At 44.3% G+C, this 27,059-nt stretch overlaps 1 protein-coding gene and 1 long non-coding RNA gene across 2 annotated transcripts; one reads left to right on the forward strand and one right to left on the reverse strand.

Moving 5' to 3' along the window:
* Positions 1–2,813: 2,813 nt before the first annotated feature.
* LOC133885946 (uncharacterized) lies at positions 2,814–5,085 on the reverse strand. Its single transcript, XR_009903286.1, has 2 exons — positions 4,649–5,085; positions 2,814–4,556 (listed from the first exon to the last, which is right to left on the reverse strand). It is a non-coding gene; the product is annotated as an uncharacterized LOC133885946 (long non-coding RNA).
* A 433-nt stretch (positions 5,086–5,518) lies between these two features.
* LOC133885309 (ATP-dependent 6-phosphofructokinase 6-like) lies at positions 5,519–7,923 on the forward strand. The gene is made up of 4 exons (XM_062325002.1): positions 5,519–5,910; positions 6,027–6,073; positions 6,223–7,345; positions 7,438–7,923. Exons 1-4 carry the CDS (start codon positions 5,695–5,697, stop codon positions 7,657–7,659), a joined length of 1,608 nt encoding a protein of 535 aa, XP_062180986.1. The 5' UTR covers positions 5,519–5,694; the 3' UTR covers positions 7,660–7,923.
* Positions 7,924–27,059: the final 19,136 nt, after the last annotated feature.

Here is a 27,059-nt window from a genome sequence, read left to right on the forward strand (position 1 = left end):
GATTTTTCTTGGTCGCGTCACAGAGGAGAGTGCACGTTAGAAGACCTTTTGAGACTGTGTGCTGGTACGTCTCGGTGTCTACACCCCTTATTTCATTACTCATTTCTTCCTAAACAAGCTATATATTTGTTATTTAACACAGATCGTGTGTTAGCAATTTCTAAATACTTGCAGAATAGGCAAGCTGCAAGATGTATATTTTATTAAAATGTTGAGAATTGCAAATAATTTACTTAATATGTAGTTACTGGGCATAGATCGATGACAGTTTACCTACTTGCCCCATTTGATAACCTTTCTTTGGTGCTTGATAGTGTATAGCCAAAATCAAACAAGTGGTCTTGGAGTTATTGGTTACACCTAAATTTACATGGATACAACCAAAGAAACGATGGATCCAGTCGACAAATTTGAAGTACATTTCTTTTCCTGTGCAGTGAAATAACTATATTCCTGTGCAGCGGTATCAGTAGACGAAGATTCTAAGTATGTAATGTTATTCCTTTTGTTCAGAAATAATAGATATATTTTTTATTGGGTCTTCTAAGTTAGATTTTGATTAAAATTTTCTCGTAAAATATATCATTTATAGCTACATAACTTATATAGTGTGAAATCATTTTGAATTATAAATCTAGTTGTATAATTTTTATACACCAGAAATTCTTGTAATTTGATTAAATATTAGTCAAAGTACTTAAAATTTGACTTTTCAAAATAAAATATGCATACTATTTCTAAATAGGGGGAGTTCTAAACATGCAAAAACATTCCATGCGTAGGACTCACATACGCTTGAAATACTAGAATAACATGATTTTGTATTTTTTTTGTGGTAAATTAATATATTATAGTTTTTTTTATTACAAGGTGACCCACAAGCACACACTCCACTGCTGAATGCATGTTGAATGTACTCGCGTGTACGTAAACAGTAGATACCAATATTTGAACCCTAGTTGATGAAGTTATATCCTTACGTCTGTACCACCACGTCATTAAGTGGTTCCCATTAATATATTATACTCCATTCGATTGTAAATGTATATCGTTTTAGATTTATACATAAAGATTAAGAAAGTAGATCAAATGACTCTGCTGCTCTTTATTTATTCCGCATTAAAAAAATAACTTATTTATTTGTAAAAGTGATAGCATTTATTAAATAAGGATAAGAACATAACAAAAGAGAAAAAATACATAGCTATTTAAAAATAACTTATATTTAGAGAATAGTTGAGAAGACTAATGATCTACATTGAGCAGTTGCTTAGCGACACTATCAAGTTTTTGGAACTAAATAAGAGGTCAGGGCAACTTTTGAGAACCTGCCACAATAATATTCATGTTTGAAGAACTAAAGAGCAAAATGTAAATTAAGGACATGGAAGCAATATACTCTAAAGTCCCTACTCTTTTATTTTTGTCTCTCGAGTCCGGTCCAAGTTGACGCCAGAACGGCATTGGACTATTGGAGTCATTGGACGACCGGCAGATCGAGCCTGTTTCGGTTCTTTGGTGGTGGCGACGGCTTCGGAGCCTCCACAGGCGTCTAGTTCGATGGCTGCGTGATTGACCAATGAGGCCCTGTGCGTCCCCCATGGCCGCATCTTCCCGCCACCCGCCTGGCTTCCTCTCTTGGGTTTGTCCATGTGAGTAATTGTTACCTGGGTCAAAGAATGTCGGGTTCTTTTTGGAGTTTAGTAGGCACCCAAGGGGAAGGATATCATATGACAGACATGCCGTAGCATGCAGATTTGTTGGAGGTAACATAGGTGATAGGTGTATAGGGGGATTGACGAGATGCATTCGAAAAATACCACTGTTATATCTGATCGTCGGTCTCACATGTGTGGGGATAGTCGTAGGGGTGTAATTTTGGAATTATCAGTACACATTTGCTATATTTCAATCTATAAAACTACAAGCATTTCGGTGATGTACCTCTTGCTTGTCTTCATCTCCACTCTGGCGTTGCCGTTCGACGTACACTGGCTGGCGAGTCACCGGATTACGGTTTTGGGGGTTCACCTTTGCCTCCAATCTTGAGGGCTACAGAGGAGGCGGCAGTCGGGTGGTGGGCAATGGCAACAAAGGTGCAGCGAGGCAACGGTGGTGTCGTTGGCTAGGGGTTGGAGGAGGGCCTGGGCGGTGGGCGTGGCTAGCGATGGGACCAAGGAGAAGATGTGTCATTAGGAGGCAACAAGACGTGATAGTGGATCCGAAGACCGGGGGGGGGGGGGGGGATGACAGCGTGGGGTGTCACACTAAAAAAGGAGGTGCAAAGGAGGGCAACACTAGTCGGGAATGATTCTTCGGCATATTTTATGAACACTTAAAAAAACTCATAATTAGAGGCATGAGGGAAGGTGGCGGCGGTTATGGGCAAGTCGTGAAGGCGTTGGGCGATGCCGGCGAGGCTACTGGGCGATGGTGCGTGGCGAAGGGCGAAGAGTGACGACGAGTCCATCGATTCCCTTTGTATCGAGGAAATGCTAGAGGAAACGTGGATGGACACGTGTTAGTTATCTGGATTGCTGTTGTTTTATTTTACTAGTTGAGTGCACGTGTGTTGCAATGGAAACAAAATTTACACAAGATGACATCAAACATATGTATAGATTATTTAGAAAAAAGATTAATGAAAGTGAGCACATAGCGAGAGGATCATCTTGTAGAGGTTGATCTTGGTGGTCTATGATGGTCAGTTACACAGAAAATTTTCACTTGATGCATACCACACTCCTCCAAGGCTATCTATAATGCAAAATGGCAAATCATAAATTGCAGAATCTTTGAATAGGACACACAAATTATCAGAGCACCATCAGTTTATTTCACCAAATGAAATTCATCAACATAACAAAACCATAGTGAGATCTTTTTCCATTACATTGTGTAATTTTGCAAGTAAGGAGCACTCTAGAGTTGTGCTTTAACAAAAACTAACCAAGCAAGATCACAGACTCACAGTCATAGATAAGTAATGTGTCTAATCCACAAGTATCCACGTAGACCAACTAATGCAGAACCTACATAAGCTTTTACTTTTTTGCTGATTTGTGCTCTATGTCTGTCAGTCTCTCTTTACTAATTAATTAATTACCAAGCTGTGATCTCTGATTTGTTTCCTAACATAACGACCTTGATTTCAGGAAGATCATGATAATACATTGCGTTCCCAGGCAACAGGTAAAGGGGCTCCCTGCTGCAGCCCCCTCCCTAGTGAAACAAGTTTCGTTGCCTCATCGCCTTCAGCCTTCTTCTGAAATGCAATGCCCTGAAACTGGACTCTTGAAGATCGATACTTACAGCCATAAGCATTGCCGAAGCCCCATCCTAACCCAAGGCCAACTCCACATCCACCATCTATTAAGAAAGACAGATTATACCAAGTAACTCTAAGTAACATAGATCAATAAATTAATTGATAATCTTAGTAGTAGTACCGATGCCCAAGCCAAACATGTTCAGAGGCATTCCTGCAGTAGAAAAGCAAAACAAATGCATGCTATTTTCTGATCAAGAATGAACATAATCAATTAATACTACAAACAAATAATGATAAGTAAGGTATGATGGGACCATAAGTGCACAAACAACAAGTGCATAATATGTAAATTCGCTAAAGAAATTTTCTGTTCTCCGTAAATTTTGTGTCAAGAAAGCATTTACAAAGACCTCTATCATCTAGGACTACTTGACTATAGCTTTCAAAATTCAACTCATAGAACTTGGGAAGATTAGTAGTAGCTGGTGAATGACTTTATTCTCTCTGAAATTTAATGCATAATTCATATTGTATGCATCTACTGTTTTGGTGCAAAAAGATGCGAATACATCAATGAAACTCGGCAGAACAGAGGATATTCTATCACTCTCTGCTCCTAGCTCAGGAGGCTGATGGTTCCACATTAGTTTGTTGCTCAGTACCAACAAACTATAATCTTTTTTATATGTTAAGACGCGGCTCCGTATAATCAACAACTTTAAGAGCATGTTGTTCTAGGGAATTAGTTCCACATTACTTCGCAACTGCTTAATAGTTCATTCGTGAGTCATGACTGTACACTATATAGTCCAAGACCAATATGTATGCACAATGCTGGTTTTGCATCAGGTAATTCGTAACCCCTTTTGTAACTTATTAGCGGTAAACAGATACTAACCAAGTCGCATACACCAGTACAAATAAAACATCATTCTCCTAGCCATTACACCAATGAGAAGCCATCGTTGAATGAGATTACTCGTGAGTTAGGACTGAACTGAAGCAACTCCAGTCCAGTCCACAACAAGATAGCCATTCCAACCGCCGAAATCACGCTGAGTATAGCCAAGACTATAACGAGACACACAACAAAGTACCCGAAACAAGGAGTGCCTTGAGCATTCAATTCGTCAAGTCAAGATTCTTAATTCTCGCCGTCACGCCTACAACTTTACCAAAGATTAACTGGCAAATCCTCCCACCAAGAAAACAGTGAAGGGAGAAATAAGTAACCTTGCACCTCCGAACCCCCCTTCGACGCCGAACCCGCAGCTGACGCTGAACCCTGCACCGGATCGAATAGAACGAATGAAGAAGAACCAAGCAGCCATAGCAAGAAGCAAGCTTTAAAAATCAAGAAAACGCCAAGATCCGAACTTGACACGCTAGGGCTGGAGAATGGAGGCGGGCGGGGCACTCATCAAGCCCAATCCCAAGGTCGGTGAAGGTGCTGACGTCCCTGGTTCCTCCCCGCCGCAGCCCCCTCCCTCCACCACCTCCTCGAGCAACGACACCTCCTGCTGCGAGATCCCTGCTGCCGCTCCAGGCTTCGCCACAGTCCTAGCACGTTACCGGTGCGGGGGCGGGTTGGCCCGATCTGTGCCCTCAAGGGGGGGGGGGGGGGGGAAGCCGGAGGGCAGGCGGAGGGCAGGGGAGTGGGGTGGCAAGGCTGGTAGCAGCGGGGTGGGGGGCGCCCCCAGGGCGACGATTTTGGTAGGGTGGGGCGTGCACAAGAGATGAGCATGGGGGCGGTTTTTGGAATGAGGAGCGGAACGAGCTCATTTCGCAGGAGCCCATTTGTCGGCACGCGTGGAGAAACCGGGAGCGGAACGCGATGAGGTGGAATATGACGATTTAGATGCTTTTTAAGTAGTAGAGAAGGGCTCACCGCCTAAAATCACCCTTATTTTTAGGCAATTGACATGTAGATCTTCCCTTATCATCAATTTCACATTTTCTAGTTACCACCAATGAAATTGTTTTTTAGAATGGTCACCAATGAAAGGGGTTGATGAATCAATTTTTTTATCTAACTTGTCAAATTGTTTCAAAAAGAAGCTTGAAGGATCCAATTTTCCCTATCTTCAAGAAAAAAAAGAATAACAGGAGAGAAAAGAAACGGAGAATCCGAGGGCTGAAACCCACGCGCTCTCCGGCTCCGGTATCGAAAACACCGGTCCTCAGTCTTGTCCTGCGCGCGCTCGGCACAACCGCACCCCTGCCCCGGCTATATAATCTAGCACTCGATTACCCGCCTTCCGACATCAACTCGCACTCTCCCAGGTCCCACAAGAACAAGAATTCAGCGGAGCACTCCCCTCCCCCTACGAATTCACTCATCAGCTAATCAATCACTCCTCCAATCGATCGGTCAATCCATCGATCAAACATCCCAGTCTTGTTTGCTTAGCGTGCTGCGATCGATGGAGGCTGCCACCGTCGTCGTCGCGCCGGCTCCGGTGGCCACCACGCCGCCGCTGCAGCACAAGCTTCTTGAGCTGGAGTCTTCCTTTGCCCCCGCGGCGAAGTCGTCGCCGGTAAAGAAGGCCAAGCCGGCCAAGAAGAAGCTCGCCGGCGGCTGCGGCGGGTACGTCCTCGAGGACGTCCCGCACCTCACCGACTACCTTCCAGAGCTAAAGGTGAGTCTCAAATTCTTCTCGTTCCAGAATCGGTTTCTGATTCATCTTCGAAAAAATATTTCTTTAACAAATTTGTTGCTTTTGCTCATGTGGTTGATTTTTTTGTTCCTCTGCAGAGCTACCCGAATCCCCTGCAAGACAACCCTGCCTACTCTGTAGTCAAGTGAGTCATCCGGATCTGAATATCCCCTTCTCTTCTTCGTTTTCGATTCTTGAATCCGAATATCCCCTTCTCTTCTTCGTCTTCGATTCTTGCATCAAATCCGATTCCAACCGATGGTTTTGCTCAACTGTGCTGTTCCGATCGCGCAGGCAGTACTTCGTGAACCCCGATGACACGGTGGCGAAGAAGATCGTGGTGCACAAGAGCAGCGCGCGGGGGACGCACTTCCGGCGCGCCGGCCCGCGGCAGCGCGTCTACTTCCAGCCGGGCGAGGTGACGGCGGCCATCGTCACCTGCGGCGGGCTCTGCCCGGGCCTCAACACCGTCATCCGCGAGCTCGTCTGCGGCCTCCATGACATGTATGGCCTCACCAGCGTCTTTGGCATCGAGGGCGGCTACAAGGGTTTCTACGCGCGCAACACCGTGGAGCTCACGCCGCGCTCCGTCAACGACATCCACAAGCGCGGCGGCACGGTGCTCGGCACGTCCCGCGGCGGCCAGGACACGGCTAAGATCGTGGACAGCATCCAGGACCGCGGCATCAACCAGGTGTACATCATCGGCGGCGACGGCACGCAGAAGGGCGCGGCGTCGATCCACGAGGAGGTGCAGCGCCGCGGGCTCAAGTGCGCGGTGGTCGGCGTGCCCAAGACCATCGACAACGACATCGCCGTGATCGACAAGTCGTTCGGGTTCGACACCGCCGTCGAGGAGGCGCAGCGCGCCATCAACGCCGCGCACGTCGAGGCCGAGAGCGCCGAGAACGGCATCGGCGTCGTCAAGCTCATGGGCCGGAACAGCGGGTTCATCGCCATGTACGCCACCCTCGCGAGCCGCGACGTCGACTGCTGCCTCATCCCGGAGTCGCCCTTTTACCTCGACGGCAAGGGCGGCTTCCTCGAGTTCGTCGAAAAGCGCCTCCGCGACAACGGCCACATGGTCATCGTCGTCGCCGAGGGCGCCGGTCAGGACCTCATCGCCAAGAGCATGAACTTCGCCGACATCCACGACGCCTCCGGCAACAAGCTGCTCCTCGACGTCGGCCTCTGGCTCTCCCACAAGATCAAGGAGCATTTCAAGAGGAAGCCCAACTTCCCCATCACCCTAAAGTACATCGACCCGACGTACATGATCCGCGCCGTGCCGTCGAACGCCTCCGACAACGTCTACTGCACGCTGCTGGCCCACAGCGCCCTCCACGGCGCCATGGCAGGGTATACCGGCTTCACCGTCGCCCCGGTAAACGGCAGGCACGCCTACATACCCTTCTATGTAAGTCTCTCCCACCCAAACTCCAGTCACCATGAATTCTTAAGCCCTCAACTCGCACTGACTTAACCTTGGCCACCGATTAAAACGTGCAGAGGATCACTGAGAAGCAGAACAAGGTGGTGATCACCGATCGGATGTGGGCGCGGGTGCTCTGCTCGACGAACCAGCCGTGCTTCCTGAGCCAGGAGGACGTCGAGAAGGTGGGGCAGGACGAGGAAGAGCCACTTGTGCCGCTCGTCGAGGGCGAGGATTCGCTGCTGGTCAAGAGCGCGTCCTGCAACGGCAACGGCCACCTCTGCAATGGGGCCGCCTGATATACAGGGTGCAGGCTTAGTTACTGCAATTGTTAATGTAAAATTAAGGGCTCAAATGTGGTTCTGGTTGTAGGTTTTCTTTAGATGTCCCTTTTGTTCATTCATTGGATTGATATTGACAAGAGGAGAATAACTGATTCATAAGTTCACAGAAAAAGGGAATAACTGTCCGCCGTTATTGTTTTGCTATGGATGGTCGAGCAATGGAAGTTCCCGGAATCATAGCAGCACAACAAATGGTGCCGATGGAGGCCACTTATGTAACCAGCTGAAAATCATTCCTAACATAAACAAGAGGCAATTACTGAATTCTTTTTTAAATCACTGTTTGCGTTAATGAAATCAAGATACATTACGCAGATGCCCTGATACACATCCAAATCACAGCATCCTTTCTTTATTCGATTATTTATTCGCAGATGTGTGTGAGTTTGTGACGTTTGCCTCTCTCACTTTCTCGATCGAGATGGGTGTGTGATGCAGGAGTTGGGCACTGCACTGGTTCTATATATAGCGGCTAGATTTGCTGCCCCTCCTTAGCCGGTCATTGTTCACTTATTTCAACATTTATTTGTTTATTTCTTATCATTGTATCCCATGGTAGAAGCGACGTATCCTGAAGAGAGGATAAGATACTTGCAACGATGCATTTATGAAGACAATTGATATATAAGTAGGATATGTTATGTTCCATAAAAAACACTAGGATATGTTCTCACTGGGATCGATGATGCGAGATAGTATATTCCATGAAGCTTTGGATATGGTCTCATTTATTAATGTTATTGATAGGGCTTTAGTGATAAATGGAAGAAGTGGATAAAAAATATGGTAAGTGGTGGAATTCTGAGTGTTAAGCTAAATAATCAAATTGGGCCATATTTTATCAGTCACAAGGGGTGAGATAAGGAGACCTTTTGTCACCCTTCTTATTCAATCTAGCTGCTGATTGTCTAGCTAAAATGATCCTCTTAGCTCAAGCCAAAGGGGAGATTATTGGGTTGGCTTCTCATTTGTTTGAGAGTGGAATTGCAATTTTATAATATAGTGATGATACCATCCTATGTATTCAACATGATTTAGCTATAGTTAATAATCTCAAGATGTTGCTCTATTTGTATGAGATGATGTCTTGTTTGAAATTTAACTTTCAGAAAAGTGAAGTAAATTGTTTGGGTGGAGATGACCTAATAGCTGCTGAGTACGCAGATTTATTTCAGTGCTAAATTGTTCATTTCTTAGGTGTACATGTGAGCCCTAGTAGACTTCATGTCTCTGACTGGATTCCGATCCTGTGGAAGAGAAGATCATTAAAAAACTAGATGTTTGGAAGGGAGGTTTATTGTTAGGGGTCAGGGGGAGTTACTTTGATAAATGCAAATCTCTTCAATGTACCAATCTACCATATGCCAATTTATCTACTCCCTAAGATAGTTCTAGAAAAGATAGATATGGCTAGAAGAAAGTTCTTTTAGAAGGGGGAGGGAAAAGAACCATCTAATTGCCTCAAAAAAAATTTGCAGACCAAAGATTGTTTTGGGGTGGGGGAGGAGGGGGTTGGGCATCAAAGAGGTTGTAAAGATGAATTGTGCACTGGTGTGTAAGTGCTAGTGGAGGTTAGAAAACAGTGAAGGTGTAAGGAACAGTGACGTTCTAAGAGTGAGGAGATGAATCAGGACACTTAAAAATTAATAGCTCTAAAAACTAAACAAGATAAACCTATATCAATTTCTATCTAAATATGCTCTAAATTTATCTAGTGTGTCTATTCTATTGTTCATGAGGTTTGTAACCTACTCTAAAAAGGTAAATTGCAAGTATGTAAATACGAAAATATAAATAAGGTAGAGAGAGTAAACTCGGCATAAGAGATTTTTATCCCATGGTATCAGTGGCACACAAGCCACCCTAGTCCACGTTGGAGCTCCACAAAGGATATGCTCCCGGTCGCTAAGAATCTTCCGGTTAAGGCTCCTGAGCTACCAAGCCACTAAGGTAAGACCTAAAGCACGATGAGAAACCAAGCCACCAAAACAAGATCTCACTACTAACCTATCTTCTGGTCACTTGTACATCGTCTTCACTTAAGAGTTTTAGCCACTAAGGCATGTGCATCCGCGTCCCCGTACACGTTTCTTGTCGCCACTCCACACTAAGTCGGAGGGTCAACAGGCTTGAGCCAACAAGGCTCAAGGTGCCGGCGAGTCACCAAGGCTCAAGGTGCCGACGTACCTCTCGGTACAATGTTGAATCACTCCTTGATTCACTTTTTAGGTTGAAACACCTAGCAATACTTCTCTCTAGGCCTATAAGCACTAATTACTCTCTAATCTTATGACTAATCACCTTGGATGGCCACTTTTAGCACTTTGATGGCTTGGATGTCTTCTCAAGAGTATATGGGCTTCTCTGGACTCTAGCACCTTCAAATGACTGAGTGGAGTGGTATTTATAGCCTCAAACCTATGGACTAGCCGTTGCCCCAATGGCTCAAATTCTCTGTATATGTCAGATGTTCCGGTGTAGATAGATTGTACTCATCGAAACTTTCGGTGTGTACACCTTCCAAAAACTAGTTGTTAAAACTCCACTCAAAACCAATGTGAACACCGGATGCTTTGATGTGTTCACCAGCTTCATCGTCGGACCTTCCGACGTGTTCAACTTAGCCATCCCCCTTCTTCCTTAGTGCAAAATACTCTGGCGTTGCTTTGCTTCATTGCCAGACCATTCGACGTGTTAAACTACACCAAACCGGACTTTGATATCTTCTCTGCAACAAATGCTCCGGCATATACTCCGGTGTGCACACTTCAATAGCAAAATACACCAAAAAGAGTAATAAAACCAGTTTTTTCTTTATCCTCTACCTCCATGCTAATTTGGTGATACCTTGAATAGGTATCTAGAAAACACAGCAATGCACAACCCATCGTAAAATTGATAATCTGGTCAATGCGAGAGAGGAGAAAAGATGCCATTTGTTTGAAGAATGTTGGTGCTATTTATCAACAATGTATTTAAATTTTTTTATAACCTCAGATTTGGAGCAATGTTGAAGCTTATGTCAAAGATATCGTAATCAAATCTAGAACCAAAGATGCATTGATCGATGATCTCAAGGAAACATTCGACAGCCTCAGGAAGTATCGTATGATGCTTAACCCCAAGAAATGTAGGTTCGACGTTCCGTTTGGCAAGCTTCTCGATTTCCTATTGCCAAGTCGAGGCATTGAGGCCAATCTGCATAAAATAGAGGCTCTTGACCTAATGCAGTTACCTCGAACATTGAAGGAAGTTCAAAAGTTGATAGGATGCATAGCCACCCTTAGTTGATTCATCTCCAAGATGGGCGAACGAGGAATGTCTTTGTTCAAGCTACTGAAGAAACATGATCGGTTCGAGTGGACGGAAGTAGCGGAGAAGGTTTTCCAAGACTTGAAAGTGTATTTATTGTCTACGTTGAGTCTAACCCTGTCTAACGACAAAGAAGAGCTCTTTTTTACATTGTAGCTACTCCACAAGTTGTAAGTACGGTCTTGGTGGTCGAACGGGATTGTCCTGATATGAAAGCCAAGATCTAGAAACCCGTTTACTACGTGAGCGAAGTCCTACACGATGCCAAGCTATGATACATGAAGTCCTGATGACTTCTCGAAAGCTACGATATTATTTCCAAGTGTACAAGGTCACCTGTTGTGATGATGTACTCGCTGAAGGATGTTATACGTAATAGGGAGGCAACTGGACGAATCACGCAATAGATGGTTGTCACACCTGGTTTTAAGACCAAAACCAAATGTAAACTATATGTATGGCAGGATCAGTTTACACATACATATAGCAAGGTTATTAGTGGATAACAGACACAATGCTCATTATTACAATGTTATTTATTATAAAATGACCACATGGGTCTAAAGAAAAAAATTACATAGCAGCGGAACAGAAAATACAGCGTAGCTCCACACCACAAGCAGTTGACTGGAAGCTCCACAAACCTAGAACTCTGCACCGTCTTCAGGATATTCTTCATAAGCTTCACCTTCTGAAAAGCAAGTGTGAGTATTTCCAATACTCAGCAAGTGGGGGAAAGTATGACATGGAGATTTAAACCAAGGTTTCCTATTCTCTAGGGTTTTATTTGCATAAGAGCCAATTTTAGCACTAACTATGGAAAAGCAGTTTTATTTTAAAAAGGTACAAAAGTGCAAAATATATCCTTTAACCTCCGAGAATTCAACCAATTCTTAACCATGGAAAACATCCACCTGACTAGTCATGTGAGGGTCCATGCCACTCATAACCGTGAGCACGAGTGAATATTCAGTTTGACATTCTGCAGAGTTGGTATACTTTACCCACGAATCGTGACCAACTCTTTTACTGGTACCCGTCGGTACCTTACACACTTCTGAGGTGTGCGCCAAGAGAATTCTAAGAGGCTTTTCTAAAGATTCTCCCAGTATGTACTCGCCCACTGAGGTTTCACCGCCGTACATAAGTGGAGTAACCCTCCACCTCAGAAGCCCCCTCTTGTGCTAGGTAGAATCGGGAAGTACCCCTTCCTTCTCTACACATCCATCTGGCTCATACACCACTGGGAGAACATCTAGTTATTTAGCCAAGTTGTACCATATAGGTCTTGTGGTTGTACTAGTTTCATGGGTGGTCGCTCCATGAACCGGTCTTTAACATGGTCTGAGAAAGACCACCAACCATCCAACGAAGGTAATCACCAAATATATACATCCAAGATAACCATGCCTAGAACACATCAACAGGCACACACCAACATTCCCTTCTTACCCAAACCCTAGATTCCTTGTTGCTTATTCCCTTAACAACATCAATTATGTTAACACACTTTTATCTCAACTTTTCATTTCATAGCTCATGATTCATCACCTACATACTACATGTTCATCTAAAAGCATGGCTAAGCAAAAACATGATATTACTGAGAAATAAGCATCTACAAGTGTAAAGCCTGTATATAAAACTAGTGTTTGCTATACTACCTATTTCACCACAAAAGCAGCATGCCTGTTTTGTAAAGTCTGACTTTATAATAAAACTAGGCTCACAACATGGTCAAGACACTTTCCTTCATCAAGATGATGCATGGTTCCTTCAAAGTCTTCTTCCTAGAAATTCCGAATCGCTCTTGGACTGAATTATCTACACAAGCACACAATCAAATATAATAACAGTACACCAAACAATACTTAAGCTTGGTAAAAAAAACCTATAAAAAGATTCTACATGTTGCTACGAGAATTTGAGCGCAATGATCACCTAAATCAGAGTTACGAGCGAAAAGTTATGGTTGATTGAAGTTCAAGGGGCCTTTCTGCAAAATTTACCTAATTTTTGAAAATTCAAACTTTTATTTTTCTATTGAAAAGTCTATGGAACTAGTTTATGGGGCTCCTGGACCACTGTTAGAGGCTTGGTCCATTGGTCCACCGTGGATCGAAGGCACGAGAGAGGCACGACGTAGAGGCGGGTGGCTGGAGTTGGCCGGAATGGAGGCTCTGGTGGCCAGGCTTCACTGGCGAGTGGAAAAAAAGAGAGAGGGAGGGCCAGCGATCTTTACCCCAAGCAAAAAGGAGGCTGGAGTAGCGTCAGGGTGGCTGGGCGACGGTGAGGACCGCGACGGCAATCGGTGAGGCGGCAGGAGGGGTGGTCCGGGGGCCAAACATCGATGAAGGTCCACAGATTCGACTCTGGATGGTCCTGCAGTGTCGAGGAGGGGATTAGTTCGGCTGGAGATGGCACACATGTGAAGAACGACGGTGGTGGCGCATCTCATTGGAGCCGAAGAAGAAGCGAGTGGCGACGGCGATTTGAGCGGGGAAAAAGGGCGTGAGTGGGTCGAAATGTTGTGGAACTTCACTGAGAAGGAGGGCGGCTTAAAAAGAGGAAAGGGGAGCGGAGCTGCCAGAATCTGAAGGGGAAGGGACGGCGGCCATGGCCTTTATGGCTGGTGGTTTTCTGCCTTGAATGCGTAATGGAGAGGGAATCAAAGAAGGGGGAAACAGGCGAGGGTGCCTTGATGGTGCTCAAAGTTTTGAACTTGACCGTTACTGGGAGAGGAGAGGGCACGGGGAAGGAGAAATGGCTGACGGCGGAGGGAGCTCGGGCGCGGGTTGGAGGAGGAAGAAAATGAACCGAGGGTCGGCGGCTCGGCTTGGCTGGTGCGGTGGCTCGGCTTAGTGCGGGCCCGCTGGCCAGAGAGAGGGAGCAGGTGGGGAAGGGGAAGTAGGCCGGCTTGGCCGGTTTGGGCTCAGCCCAAATTGAGAGAGGAAGGGAGGGCGAGCGGGCTACGACCCAAGGAAGAGAAAGGGAGAGGGTAAAGGGGGTTTTAGGCCGGATTTGAGAGGGAAAATGGCTCGGTTAGGATTTTAGAATTTGGATAAGCTTTTCTATTTGCTTTTGAACCATTTTTGCAAAGGGTTCAAAACAAGCGCCTTCTAGCGAACTTTTGCAAACATTTTTCACCCATAAAAACCTATTGCAAACTACAGCAGCATGAATGCATCAAGCATGATTATAACCTATGGAAAATTAAATTTATAAATTAATTTTCTTTCTAATTGAACAAAAAACCTACAACCCCTATTTAATTCTTACAAAATTTTAACTATTGAGAAAATTTGAAAGTTAGGGTGTTATAACGGTTGAACTCAACCTATTCGACGTGTGCTATACGCCACATACGAGTGTTAAGTTGGGAATACTAGCTGAGTTCATCCCTTAGTGGACAAACGTTAAAGAAATAAAACCAAACGTGGTCGAGAACCACTAGACTCTTTTCTTCGATGGATCGCTCACGCTCCAAGGCTCTGGGGCTGGCATTGTACTCAAGTCTCTAACAGGTGATGAATTTAGGTACGTCAATTATATTTTAAAGCTTCTAACAATGTTGTAGAGTACGAGGGGCTATTAAACAGGCTCCACATAGCTGCTTCACTTGGAATCAGACGGCTACTCATGAAAGGGGACTCACAGCTAGTCATAAACAAAGTGTAAAAGGAGTACCAGAGCTTGGACGACAACATGACGGCTTATCTGAATGAGGTACGAAAGCCTGAGCAAAAGTTTGAAGGGCTAGAGAGACGCACATCTTGAGAGATGACAACTCCACTGCTGATGAATTTGTTAGGCTCGCTTCCTCTCGTTCGCTAACACATGTGGAAGTCTTCGTTGAGAAACTTCTCAAACCGTATGTCTCGATAGTCTTAAGTTCAGACACTACCCAACTCGACCAGCAATCTAGTCAAGTCAGCGAGGCAAAACCCACAGACACAGAAGTTGCGCTACTCGAACGCGAACTGACTTGGATGACCCCACTCCGAGCCTATCTCGAAGGTCTAGAGATCCCTAATGATGATGTGTCTGTAGAGAAAATTCTCGTAAGTCCAAGCTATACATTCTAGTAGACGATAAGCTCTACTGAAAGGGGAGTAACAGAATCTTAATGAAGTGCATCACTTAGGAAGAAGGCAATAGAATATTGCTCAATACCCATGGAGGCATGTGTGGTAATCATGAGTCTTATCGCACCTTGGTCGGAAAGGTTTTCGGCCAAGGGTTCTTTTAGCCGACTGCCCTCCAGGATGCTTCCGAGCTGGTCAAAAAGTGTGAAAGCTACCAATTTTTCTGAAGGCAGACCACTCGACCAGCCCAAACTCTGTAAATAATTCCTCTTTCTTGGTCTTTCTCTGTCTAGGTCTTGGATATCCTGGAACCGTTCCCAAGAGCCCATGGTGCCTATAAGTTCCTATTCGTGGCTATCGACACATTCATTAAGTGGATCGAGACCGAACCCGTATGAAAGATAACCGCAAAAGCACTTAGTTCATGAGTAGCATAATTACTCGATACGGCATCCCACATTGAATAATTATAGACAACAGTAGGCAGTTCCGAAGAAGAACCTTTACTGTGTTCTATGAAGAATTTGGCATCAAAACTTGTTTCGCTTCAGTAGCTCATCCTCAAAGTAATGGTTAGGTTGAGCGTGCAAATGGTATAGTCTTGCAGGGTATCAAAACTTGGGTCTTCGATAGGTTGAAAGCCAACTCGAAATGGTGGGTGGAGGAACTTCCCTCAGTACCATGGGCCGTTTACACCTTGGCTAACAGAGCCACCTATGAAACTCCTTTCTTCTGAGTATATGGAGCAGAAGCAGTGCTCCCGATTGAGTTGAAGTTTAGATTGCCACAAGTGGAAAGTTACTCGAAAGAAGGGTAAAGCAGTTGTGAGCGGACGATATCAACCTCCTCGAGGTGTATCATGATCGAGCGTCCATACGAGTGGCTAAGTATCAGCAAGCGTTGGGTAGATATCACGGTCAGAAGATCCAACCTAGGAAACTCACTACTAGGGACCTTGTTCTATGAAAGGTACAGAAACAGGCTAGCTGCAACAAGTTATCACCTAAGTGGGAAGGACCCTATATAGTAGTAAAAATTACTCGACCTGGATCAATGTGATTATCTACTATGAATAGTGAGGTACTCGAAAACTTGTGGCATGTCGATCAACTCCGACAGTTTCATTCATAGATAAGGTAAATTTAAGGTTAGTCCATTACATTTAATCAGACTAACTATTCTATTACATTTTTTTCTTCTCCTTCCGACCTGTGTGGCTAGTGCAAAATTGACAGAAAGGATTTTCCTAGCTCTTGCAAAAAGGGAAGGTCCAACTTACCCTCGAACGAGTCGATGAACTTCTTTCGCTCCTCCTTGGGGCGGCAGTTAATTGCCCTGGGGATCGACCGCCGACTGGCAAAAGGGCTAGGGAAAATGGTCAAGGCAAAGACCCTGCCCGTGCTAGAGCTATTGACCGGCACCAAAGGACCCTCCGCGGGACACCGAGACGATCTGGCAGCTATCGACAGAGATGATGACCGCACTCTCTTCACCACCGAACTTGGGAGCTCCATCACTGAAGACCTCATCGGTGACTTGGTCAGTGATCTTGTCGAGATCATCACCATCTTCATCCTCCTCCTGTGTAGCCCACGTCATCTACTCCTGTGTTCCTTGCTCTGTGGCATCGGTGTCGAGGAAGTGCTGGAGGTTCCAGGTGAAGGGTTGACGACCTCTGATGGACATTTTGCACTCTCTTCTCCTATGCCCCTCACTCGACTCCTCGTCAGAGGAGACGATGATGATTCCCATCGGAACCATGATGAGAGGCTTTGTGGAGAGAGATCTTACTTCCTTATTTTCTTGGTATTGCTTGGGAGATGTTAGTGGAGTGGAGGTCATGGTCTCAGGATCTACAGACACTACTAAGCAATGCATAAGGAAGATGGGAGGAAAAGGGGTGAAAAACAGACAACCTTGGGTCCCCAGTATTTATAGTAGTGGGAACGGGTCAAATTGTGGAAACAAAACCATCAAGATCCGATAACATTGGTTGCGATTTTTAGGTTGCCTCAGTTGCACGTCAGGTGGAAGCTGAGGCATCACTGGGAAATTATGGTGCATCCAATCCCTTTGTGGTGTGATGCTGTGTCATTATGGAATGTCAAATCAAGGGTTGCGATGAAAACAAGTACGAATGGGAGTGGATTTTTAATGTTCACCTACCCGACTGTTCGAATTCATTTGATGGCCATAACATAATTACAGCCATAGGCTCGTATGTTTACATCTTCGAGCATACGGTTGAAGGTAGTGATTCGATGCTTAAGCTCTACTCTCCACTCAATCTAGTCATCGAGTAGAGATTCTGGGACTACATCATACATTTTTTATGCTTGTGATTTACTTTCTATTTTGATTATCACATCAATCAAAGAGCCAGGGGCTGCATCGCATAATGTCAGTACTTATGCTCCACTTTCTGTTCAATCCAGTCATTGAGTGAAGAATCAGGGGCCACATCGGGTATTCTTTCTAATTCTATAGCTCTACTCTCTGTCTTGGTTATAACATTGAGCAGAGGGTCGGGGGCTACATCACATACTTTCGATGCTATGGCTTTACTCTCCACTCTATCCAGTCATCGAGCAGAGAGTCAGGGGCTACATCGCATATTTGATGATATGGTTTTACTCTCCACTCGATCTAGTCATCGAGCAGAGAGTCAGGGACTGCATCATATATTCAATGGTACATGTATGTTCTTTCTTACTCTCTGATCAGAAAATTTTCTCCTCGAACAGAGAGTCGGGTGCTACATAGTAATGCCATATTTTGTAAATACATATTTTTTTACAAAAGTTTATCTGGTTATGTGTCGACTATAGTGGATATAACCAATGGAGGTATGTGTTGGGTTGATGATGAGCAACTACACCTCATAGGAATAATGGTATTATAGATTGTCAGACATCTCACACCTAACTGCCCACAAGGTTATCAAGTTCTAGTCGGTCCCGTATGTGTTTCTCTATCGAGTTCATGTTTGCATGCTAGTTAAATACACAAGTTGGTGAAAGTTTGCAAAAATCAGCATGTTATCTCCTTTTTCTAGTTTTGCATTAGTGTTTTTCTTTTACTCTTTCGGCTACTTCGAGTGCTTACTTGAGGACCGATGTATTTAATAATGTGTCTAGTTGAGCTTTCAAGTATCAACGGATTTGCAGTCAGCCAGTTCTGAGGATTGTCATAATATGTACTAATCAGTATTGCATCTACTTATGCTAACTCTATTTCATCGACAAGGAAATAGTAGGCAATAGCATAATAGACAAGCAAAATAGAAGTAATGTTACAAACATCACCAAATGTTTCAAGTTGAAAATTACAGGAAATCAGCTAGAAGGACTACCCTTGCTCTTGTCGTCAGGTAGCCTAAGTGCTAAAGATCCGACGAAAGCAGGGATCAAAGGCCCGATGCTTAGAATAATATTTGTTGCCTCCTCTGCAGAGCACTCAAACCCCTTCATCACCACCGATGTATCAAGGTTGGGGTTATAGTTCTTGAGGAGACCAAGTATTGTCTCAGCGTTGATGGAAGCCGACTAGTTCATGCGGTCGAGGATCTAATCCCTCAGCTTTTGAAGCGTTGTAACCGCAATGTCTTGACTAGAAGCCATGGTGTCCCGATCAATTTCTACTTTCTTTAAAGCTTCTCTGAGCTCTTTTAGCACTGTATCCTTCTTCTTTATAATCTTTATTGCCTCATCAATAGCCTCGAGTTTAATCTTCAAGTCAGCTTCAAGCGCTAGGAAAGTAAACCAAAAACAATTCAGCATCGGTGGTTTAATGTTCGAATCATACACTATTGATCTACAGTTAAACTAATTGGTGATCTTCTCTTGGCTAGCAGCAAGGAGAACATCCTTCTCCTCGAGGGCCCTTTGGCAGTTAGTATGGTTGATCACCGAATACTGAGCTTTTGCTACTGCTACCTGGACGCATACAACCTTGATGTGAGCTTCTATCACTACTCATAGGTCATTAGTAGGCGCCGTCACTAGGGCTTCTATAGTGTTGAGCTTTGAGCTTGGTTTAGGTGCATCCGTAGGAGGTTGACCTGCTCAAGAAGATGAAGGTGGCACAACGGAGGAAGTTGGAACCAACTCACTAGCCAAACCTCTTGGTGTCTACTCCTTTAATTCCTTCATACGTGACGACCTGCAATCGATAGGATCAAGAACAGAAAAGAAGGCCGCAAGTTAGGACAAATGTTCAAGACCAACCTTTTGGTAACCGGGATGCTCGAAAGGACGTCTGATTTCTTTCTCTTGATCAATATTTTCTTCTTCATCATGCTAACAGCTAGGACCGGTTGTGTCGAAGGGATGACCTGGGGGTCAGATGAAGCCAGAGAAGCCATTGCCTGCAAAAACAAAAAAAAATTGCTCACAATGACTCATCATCATTTTGGACTTATTGAACAAATCTTTAGAAGAATGACCAGTATAAGGGGTGCAACTTGATACGAGTTACCTCTCTTACCGAGTCGACAGGTGCGTCGATTGTTCGAGGAGGCAATCGAGCAGGAGCTCTAGCTGTCTCCTATAAGAAAGGACACCCACACTGACCAGGGATCAATTGGTATATACTCGATAACCAAAGTAGTGGCTAGATAAATGATTACCTAAGGACTCAATTTAAATATCAGTTGACTTCTTTTCCATGTGCGCTTGAGGGGTGATGGATCAGATGGCGAAGATGCTCTCCTGGATTGAGGAGACCCTTGGCTTCTCGATCGGTATGCGTTTTCCCCTTGGCCTCAGCCTCTTTTGTAGCAACACTGGTTGTGGGGTGAGGGCCTTGCTTGTTGCTGGCACCGGAGGAGGAGGTATCCTTGAGAACATGGACCCTAGTCGAGGGGATGTTGTCCTCTTGGTGGAAGACTGGAATCTGGAATCAAGCAGGCAAGTCAAGCTGGACAAGTAATAGTCAGCACTATTTTCTTACTCAAAAAAATTCTCATCGGTGGTCGAGGATTCATAAGAGAGTAGGGTTGGATAGACCATGGTTGTGCCTCTTCAGCAAATAGTTTGCTCAACCGAGCAACAATATCTTGTAGGGACAGGGCTGAAGAAAGCGAAGAAAGAGTCACTCAAAAAAGCTCAACTAAAGCAATAGAAGTAGTAGAATGCTAGCTAAATCTTATATCCTGTCATGTCCCGGGTGCTATCGTCGTCTCCAGAATAATCCCAAGCAATGTGATCTCGTGCTTTTAAGGAGCTCAACCTCCAACTAATGAAGTCTTTGGCCACATACCACCCGTTAAACCACTCTACCTAAGTTCACTGATTCTCTTGACGTAATGGGCAATGCGATCTGACTTGCTGTGCTTCTTCGACCAGGACAAATTTGGGTGGGGATGGAGGCCCTTATAAACCAAGGGAGAATTGACTGGGTCAGGGTTGGAGGCGTAAAACCAATGTTTTTTCCAATCCTTCTGCCAAAACGAGGTTAGTGTCACGTCCCAAATTTATAATCGTATGATTAAGTCTAATTATGCATTTTTAGCATCATGATCAGTTTTGAGGCAATTTATTTTGGAACACTAGTGCAATTCGTTTAAAGTCAATCGGGCGAGAGAAAGAATTTAGGGAGAGAAAAGAATGGAATTCGCTGTTAAAATGGATCCTTTTCTCTAACACGTGGACCCACTTGGCCGGCCCCACCACCCATCTCTCCCTCTCTATGGGAAGCAGCCCAACAACTCCCTCAGCTCCCTCACTCCACTCCTGTGCTCCCTCTCTCCCTCAACCGGCCAAGACAAAGAGAGGAGCTCCCCCTCTCACTTCCCTCTCAAGCTCCCTCTCTCCTTCTCTCCCAAAATCCCACTTCAAGAGAAGGAATCGAGGTATGCATGTGGTACTCATGCAATCATGAGCTCATGAGCTACCCCTCCATCCAATTTATTTTTGTTTTCCAAAGGATTCGAGCCAATTTTGATATCTGTTGCTGTTTTTGGTTGAAGCACAAGGAGCACCAGCGTTCTTCGTCTTTCCAAGCTTTTCCTCCTTCAACCGACGGTCCCCAAGCTCAACAAAGCATCTTGGATGAGTCTCCTAGGCTCCCATGGCATAGATGCATGTTTTAGTTGGATGAATCCCGAGTTTGAAGCTTCGGTTGCTTTTCCTCCTTCAACCGACGGTCCCCAAGCTCGACAAAACATCTTGGATGAGTCTCTTAGGTTCCCATGGCATAGATGCACGTTTTGGTTGGATGAATCCCAAGTTTGAAGCTTCAGTTGCAACGTTCTTGAGTTCTTGAGCTTTGGAGCTAAAATGAGGATTTGGGTGAGTTTTAAGTTATGAATCGTGTTGCTAGGTTGTTGAGTGAGTTCTAGACTCTATAAACTCTCTCAATCATGTTTCCCTTTGGTTTGGAGAAACTCGCAAATCAAATCAGCCGAGATTTCCCCCTTGAAGCAGCCTCTCTAGACAACCTAGATAATCCGGATTTACCCGGATACTCTGGGTAAACCTGGAGAAACACCTTTGAATTATCCTTGGGAACTATGGCGTTTTAGGGTGCAATTTGAGTCTAGAACCCTTTATAGTGTATATCCATGTTTTGGTGGAATAGATTTAGCATGCGAGTTGAATTGGCTGGGGAAAATACTTTAGAACTCAACTCGGCCAGAACCCAGAGTGTCCGGCCAAACACGGAGTATCCAGACTCACCCGGAGGTTCTAGATTATTTCAAAAATGGCTACCCAAGATCCCTCACCCGGAGGTTCACCCGGAGGTTCCAGAACCCAGATATTCCAAGTTCAAACCGGAGTTTTCGGCCTCCTGTTAACTTTTCTAGCGTTGTTTAGATCGCAAGTTTCGTTATTCCCCCGTATGTCTTACACTTTTATCTTGTTCTTATGCATATTATGACATACATCGTGTATTTCATTCATGCTCATCATTGCACCTTCTTTAGTGAACGAAGAACCGGAGCGTGTCGCGACCATGGTTGAAGGCGATGCCAGTCTGCTAGAGTTTTATGAGTGTTGCGCGGGTAGGATAAGCCAAACACTTGATCAGTAAGGCAAGCATCTAAACATATTTCTCCCAATACTTTGGATCTCGTATGATATGATGTGATAAATTACGCTTTATGTATGTTATGCATGAGTTCGAGTCGATTCGGATGTATGATGGGTAGGGCCTATGTTGATGCACTAATTCTCCTATCTTAAATAATTGTTGATTCGTATCCTTGTAGCCTAGGTTTAATATGATGTCGTCTAACTTAAAATGTTATTTACGATGCTTAGTAAGTGCTTAGGTCCTCGGTAGAAGTCGAGTAGTGAAATATTTCATCGTTCGCGAGCATAGGCTTTAACTACTTGTATAATGATCACAATGATGGGTTGATGGTGTCGGTTGGGTGAGTGGGGTGGATAAGGCAAGATGTGGACGGTCTTAGGGGTGTTTGTCCTGCCCGGATGTAGAGTTCCCCTGGGTAGATCGGGAGAAGGACATGGACACTGTAGATCGCTTGCATCGTTTAAGCACCGATTGTTGTTGCAGTTGACTTTAGCACTTTCCGTGCTTATTACATGTCGTATATAGGAACGATAAGCCGATTAAATTTGTAGCTGTGACTTTTTGGCATGCGGGTCGATGGTGTCGGGCATGTGGCCGGTTGGGGTATCTAGTTTGCTTCGAGAGTAGTTCTGTATGACCCCTGCACCTAGCGGCGCATGATCAAACGGTCAGGGCTTATTGGAAGAGGTTGACATGATTACCCCTTGTATGGACCTGTGTGGTCATGCAAGCCGTATGGTCTTCAAGTCGTGTAAGTAAAGGAGTAACCTTGCAGGGAATAAAAACATTTTGAAATGCCGCGCTCTCAACCATGAGCATGCTTTTATCCATTTGCAACAGTCGTAGAGTTACGAATGTTGTTTGGTATGGTTGAGATGTTGAGATGGTTCGTTATAGATGTTACTACTATGGTTCTTTCTACATTATGTTCAGTTGATGTTTATGGGCTAGTTTGTTGCTTTGGTCAAGTATAGATGCTCACACATTTTTATGTCAAATTTGCGCATATGAATTTACTTAACTATGTGGCCGTATTCTTGCTAACATCTCAATGCATAATCCTTAGAGTTGGGAAATTTATAAGTGTCCATTATTGATTAAGTCTTACGAGTATCTTTGTACCCAGCTGCTCTACAGGTTTTGCAGGTGACGAGTTGGTTTTTGGCTACTTCACGCCAGCCGATGCGAGCGGCGGGAATGAGTAGTGCATCCTACTCTTGGAGGTCACACGTTCGGGGTGAAGCCTAAAGGCATATGGCTTCACCCATCTTTTGTTGTCTTTAGCTTTTGTTTCCACTACATAGTTTCTTTTGTTGGTTAGGAGTTGAGCAGGTTTTAGTCTCCTCCTAACTCTCTTTTATTGTAAACTGCTTTAACTTGGTGCATGCTGAAGAAATTGTAATATAATGTTAATTACTCGCTCTTTCTTAAGCTCTGTTATGATGTGTTGAGGAACGGGTAGTCTACGCTAGCCTAAAATAAAATTTTTTTACCGCATTCACCAAAGAAATCATGCTAGTAGGAGATCATAGATCGTTGCCGCTCGACACGCAGTGCAGTGGAAGAAGAGTTGGAGTAGACCAATCTAACATCGTGCGCGTCAAACTCCTCGAGCAGCTCCTCGATCAGATATGCGACCAGCCCTACAAAAGTGGTCATGCTCCTCGACCAACTTTGAGCATGTGGTCATGCTCATCGATCAACTCCGAGCAGGTGGTCGTGCTCCTCAACCAACACCGAGCAGGTGGTCATGCTCCTCAACCAACTCTGAGCAGGTGGTCATGCTCCTCGACCAATTCGTCACGGTTGGCAACCAGTCCTAAATATGTCGTGTTCAACTCGCTGAGGATATCAGCGCCATAATAGCAGTAGCGGCTCTATGGTATCCACACGTACTGGGCAGAAATGCCGAGCGCCGATGTGCTAGCACCGCACGCGAGGCTAGGGTTTTGGGAGATCGTGTGGAAGGCTGCGGCTAGGGATTCGGAGTGGCTCAACCCCCCGCACGCCCTACCCACGTCTCTTCTTATATAGAGCTCGCCAATGGGCTTCCACGTTGGAAGACCTTTAGGACTCTAACTTCTCATGGATCACAATCCAATCAAAACCCATATACGAATCCAATTCGCATGTTTTGTTCCAACCCATTAATTGTGTGACCCGTTAGGTTCATGTACAAATGGCTACGACTCGGAAACCCTTTCCAAACCAAAATCAATACCGGTCCTTAGCAGGACATGTTGACCCCCGAGTATACATAAAAGATCATATCAGCTGAACCTTGATATACACATGCACCGATCCCTTCGCCTCACGATACCAGTCAAGCTCAAGGCGAGATACGTGCTACCCTTGTGATAGCTCGATCATTAACTCTTTAATCATATTGGTATGGCCATGCACTTTCTCAATCCAACTACCTCGAAGGGTCCAGAGATATCTCTCCCGTTATTAAGGAGGGGTAAATTCCATCTTGATCGCTCATACCCCACAACATGTTTCATGACAAATCCGAAAACTACCTTTATAACTACCCAGTTACGAAATAGCGTTTGGCAGCCTCAAAGTATGCCACTACACATTCTGGGAATCAATGACGATCTCAAGTCTAAGGATCCTGCAGGTACACCATTTGAGATAACAACTGATGGCACATAATAAATAACAATCCCAACAGTATCTCAAGGTGGGTCTATCCAACATCATATTTTCTAACATAAATATCCACATTATTGACCTGGTATCTTTATACCTATGATCCATGAAACATGATCATCAATCAATACATGTGCTGGTCTTATGTATCATCACAATGATATGCGACCAGAGATCAACTAAGAATAACATCATGAAATAAACAAAGAGTTTCATGAACAAGTCACATACTTGCCAATTAATATAAACGATAGTCATTCTTAGAATAACACATTATTCGGTAGTACATGAATATAAACGTGTGATACAATCATCTCTATGATTGCCTCTAGGGCATACCACCTTCATGATATTCCATGTTGAAAAGGCATGTATCCCGATCTTGGGCACAAAACACATGCTGGGACTACCAGAGCACTATTTCTGATTAATCGTTGAAGTCGTGATTAAGAAAATGATTGACTTAATAATTAATTAGAATAATATTTGGATGGTTCCCCACAGTTAGCGAAAGTAAGATATAGGGATTTTTCATTCCATTCCGCAGCTAGAACCCACAGCCTCCGACACTTTTGTCCTTGGTATTCCTTTTTCAGATGATACAAATACTAAAACAAATTCAAGCAGAAGGCTTCAAACAGGTGGACAAACACACTGAGCATGGTAATCAAGTTCGAGTTCAGATGGTGAAGCTCGATTTGGTAGCAATCAAGTATGGTGAGAAGGAACTTGGAAGGAGGAACATTGAAACCATATCGGAAAAATGACTCAAACACTGCAATTTCATGATCAAATTGACAGGAGAGGAACTCCTCACCTGACGCTAGCCTCCAGTTGGCCAGTTCGCGAGGAGGGATGATTCCTTCAGCCTCAAGTTCCTAGAGCTTTGGTTCTTTCATCGTCAAGATTGACCAGACATCCGTTAGGAGCCTCATCTCATCCAACTTCTTCAGAGACGTGTCGGTGGCCATTGCATCGGACTTCTTCTCAGGCGAGGAAGGAGTGGCGGCATTCATAGAGGTTTTCGAAGCCATGGAGTTGAGTTTCTGTACGACGGCGTGTGTTTGAGCAGATAAAGACAAGAGCTTGCGGGAGAAGACTGATGGCAAGAGGGTGAAAGAATGGCTACAGTCCATGTTCTTACGAATAAATAGCCTAGTATTTAACGTCTCTTTGGTAACCGCTCCTGTCACTATGGCGCTTCATTCAGTGCGAAAGGCGGGGTGATGACGTATACTCCTTCTGAGCACCTCCTTGACAATACTCCGGTGTATACTCCTTCTTAGCACCGGACCATCTGGTGAGTTCAAATCCATTCTTCTACAAATTGCACTGACTATCCAGTGACATCTCCTATAAAACACTGCAGTGTGCACAACACCTTAACACTTGAACATCCGATGTGTTCTGCTGAAATACATGTTCTGAGTAAAACACTCTGATGTGTACAAATGCCTGAACACCAGACTATCCGGTGTGTTGAACTGCAGAATCACTTTAGATACAAAATGCTTCGGTGTGTGCACTATACTAAACACCAGAGCATCCAATGAGGTTATTTTTCCTAAGACTTCTCTAATCTAATCAATCTTTGTCCCGACTATGGTGGCTTCTTCATATATTGCACCCATGAGATCTACTAAAGCATACTTGATAAACATGTTAATCTTATTGACTATATTGTTATTAAATACCAAAATCACATACATGCCCTAAGAGGGTCATGTTCGCTACACGTGTAAATCTTTGCACGCCCATCCGCCAGTATTAAATACGCCTATACCTAATGGTTCAAATTTTAGAAATTTCTTTTTTAACTCTACTCAGAGTCGGGTGTCGATAAGCCGAGTTTCATACCTTTCTTGATTCTCAAATACGGGCAACGATAGGACGCTCGATCCAACTGTGTTTCCACTCGACACTCGGAACATGACCTTTTCTTGCTCGATTCTTTTGATTACAAGTTTGGTCCACCTTACTCGATCCTAGACTTGACAGTATTTGAGTGCGCGCTTGTGAAATCCCTCCTTTCTGAGTAGAGTAGTAGGCTACTATCGAATATCTAACTACAAGGTGTGTGTGTACTATCGAATATATATATATATATATATATATATATATATATATATATATATATATATATATATATATATATATATATATATATATAAAAGGAGTACACTATATTCGGTATTCGGACAACGTACATCGTACACCTGATTAACAACTCCAGATATTACGAAACCGAATCTACAGGACCCGATATAC

This window comes from Phragmites australis, chromosome 11 (genome assembly GCF_958298935.1).
Source record: "Phragmites australis chromosome 11, lpPhrAust1.1, whole genome shotgun sequence".
Lineage (NCBI taxonomy): Eukaryota > Viridiplantae > Streptophyta > Magnoliopsida > Poales > Poaceae > Phragmites > Phragmites australis.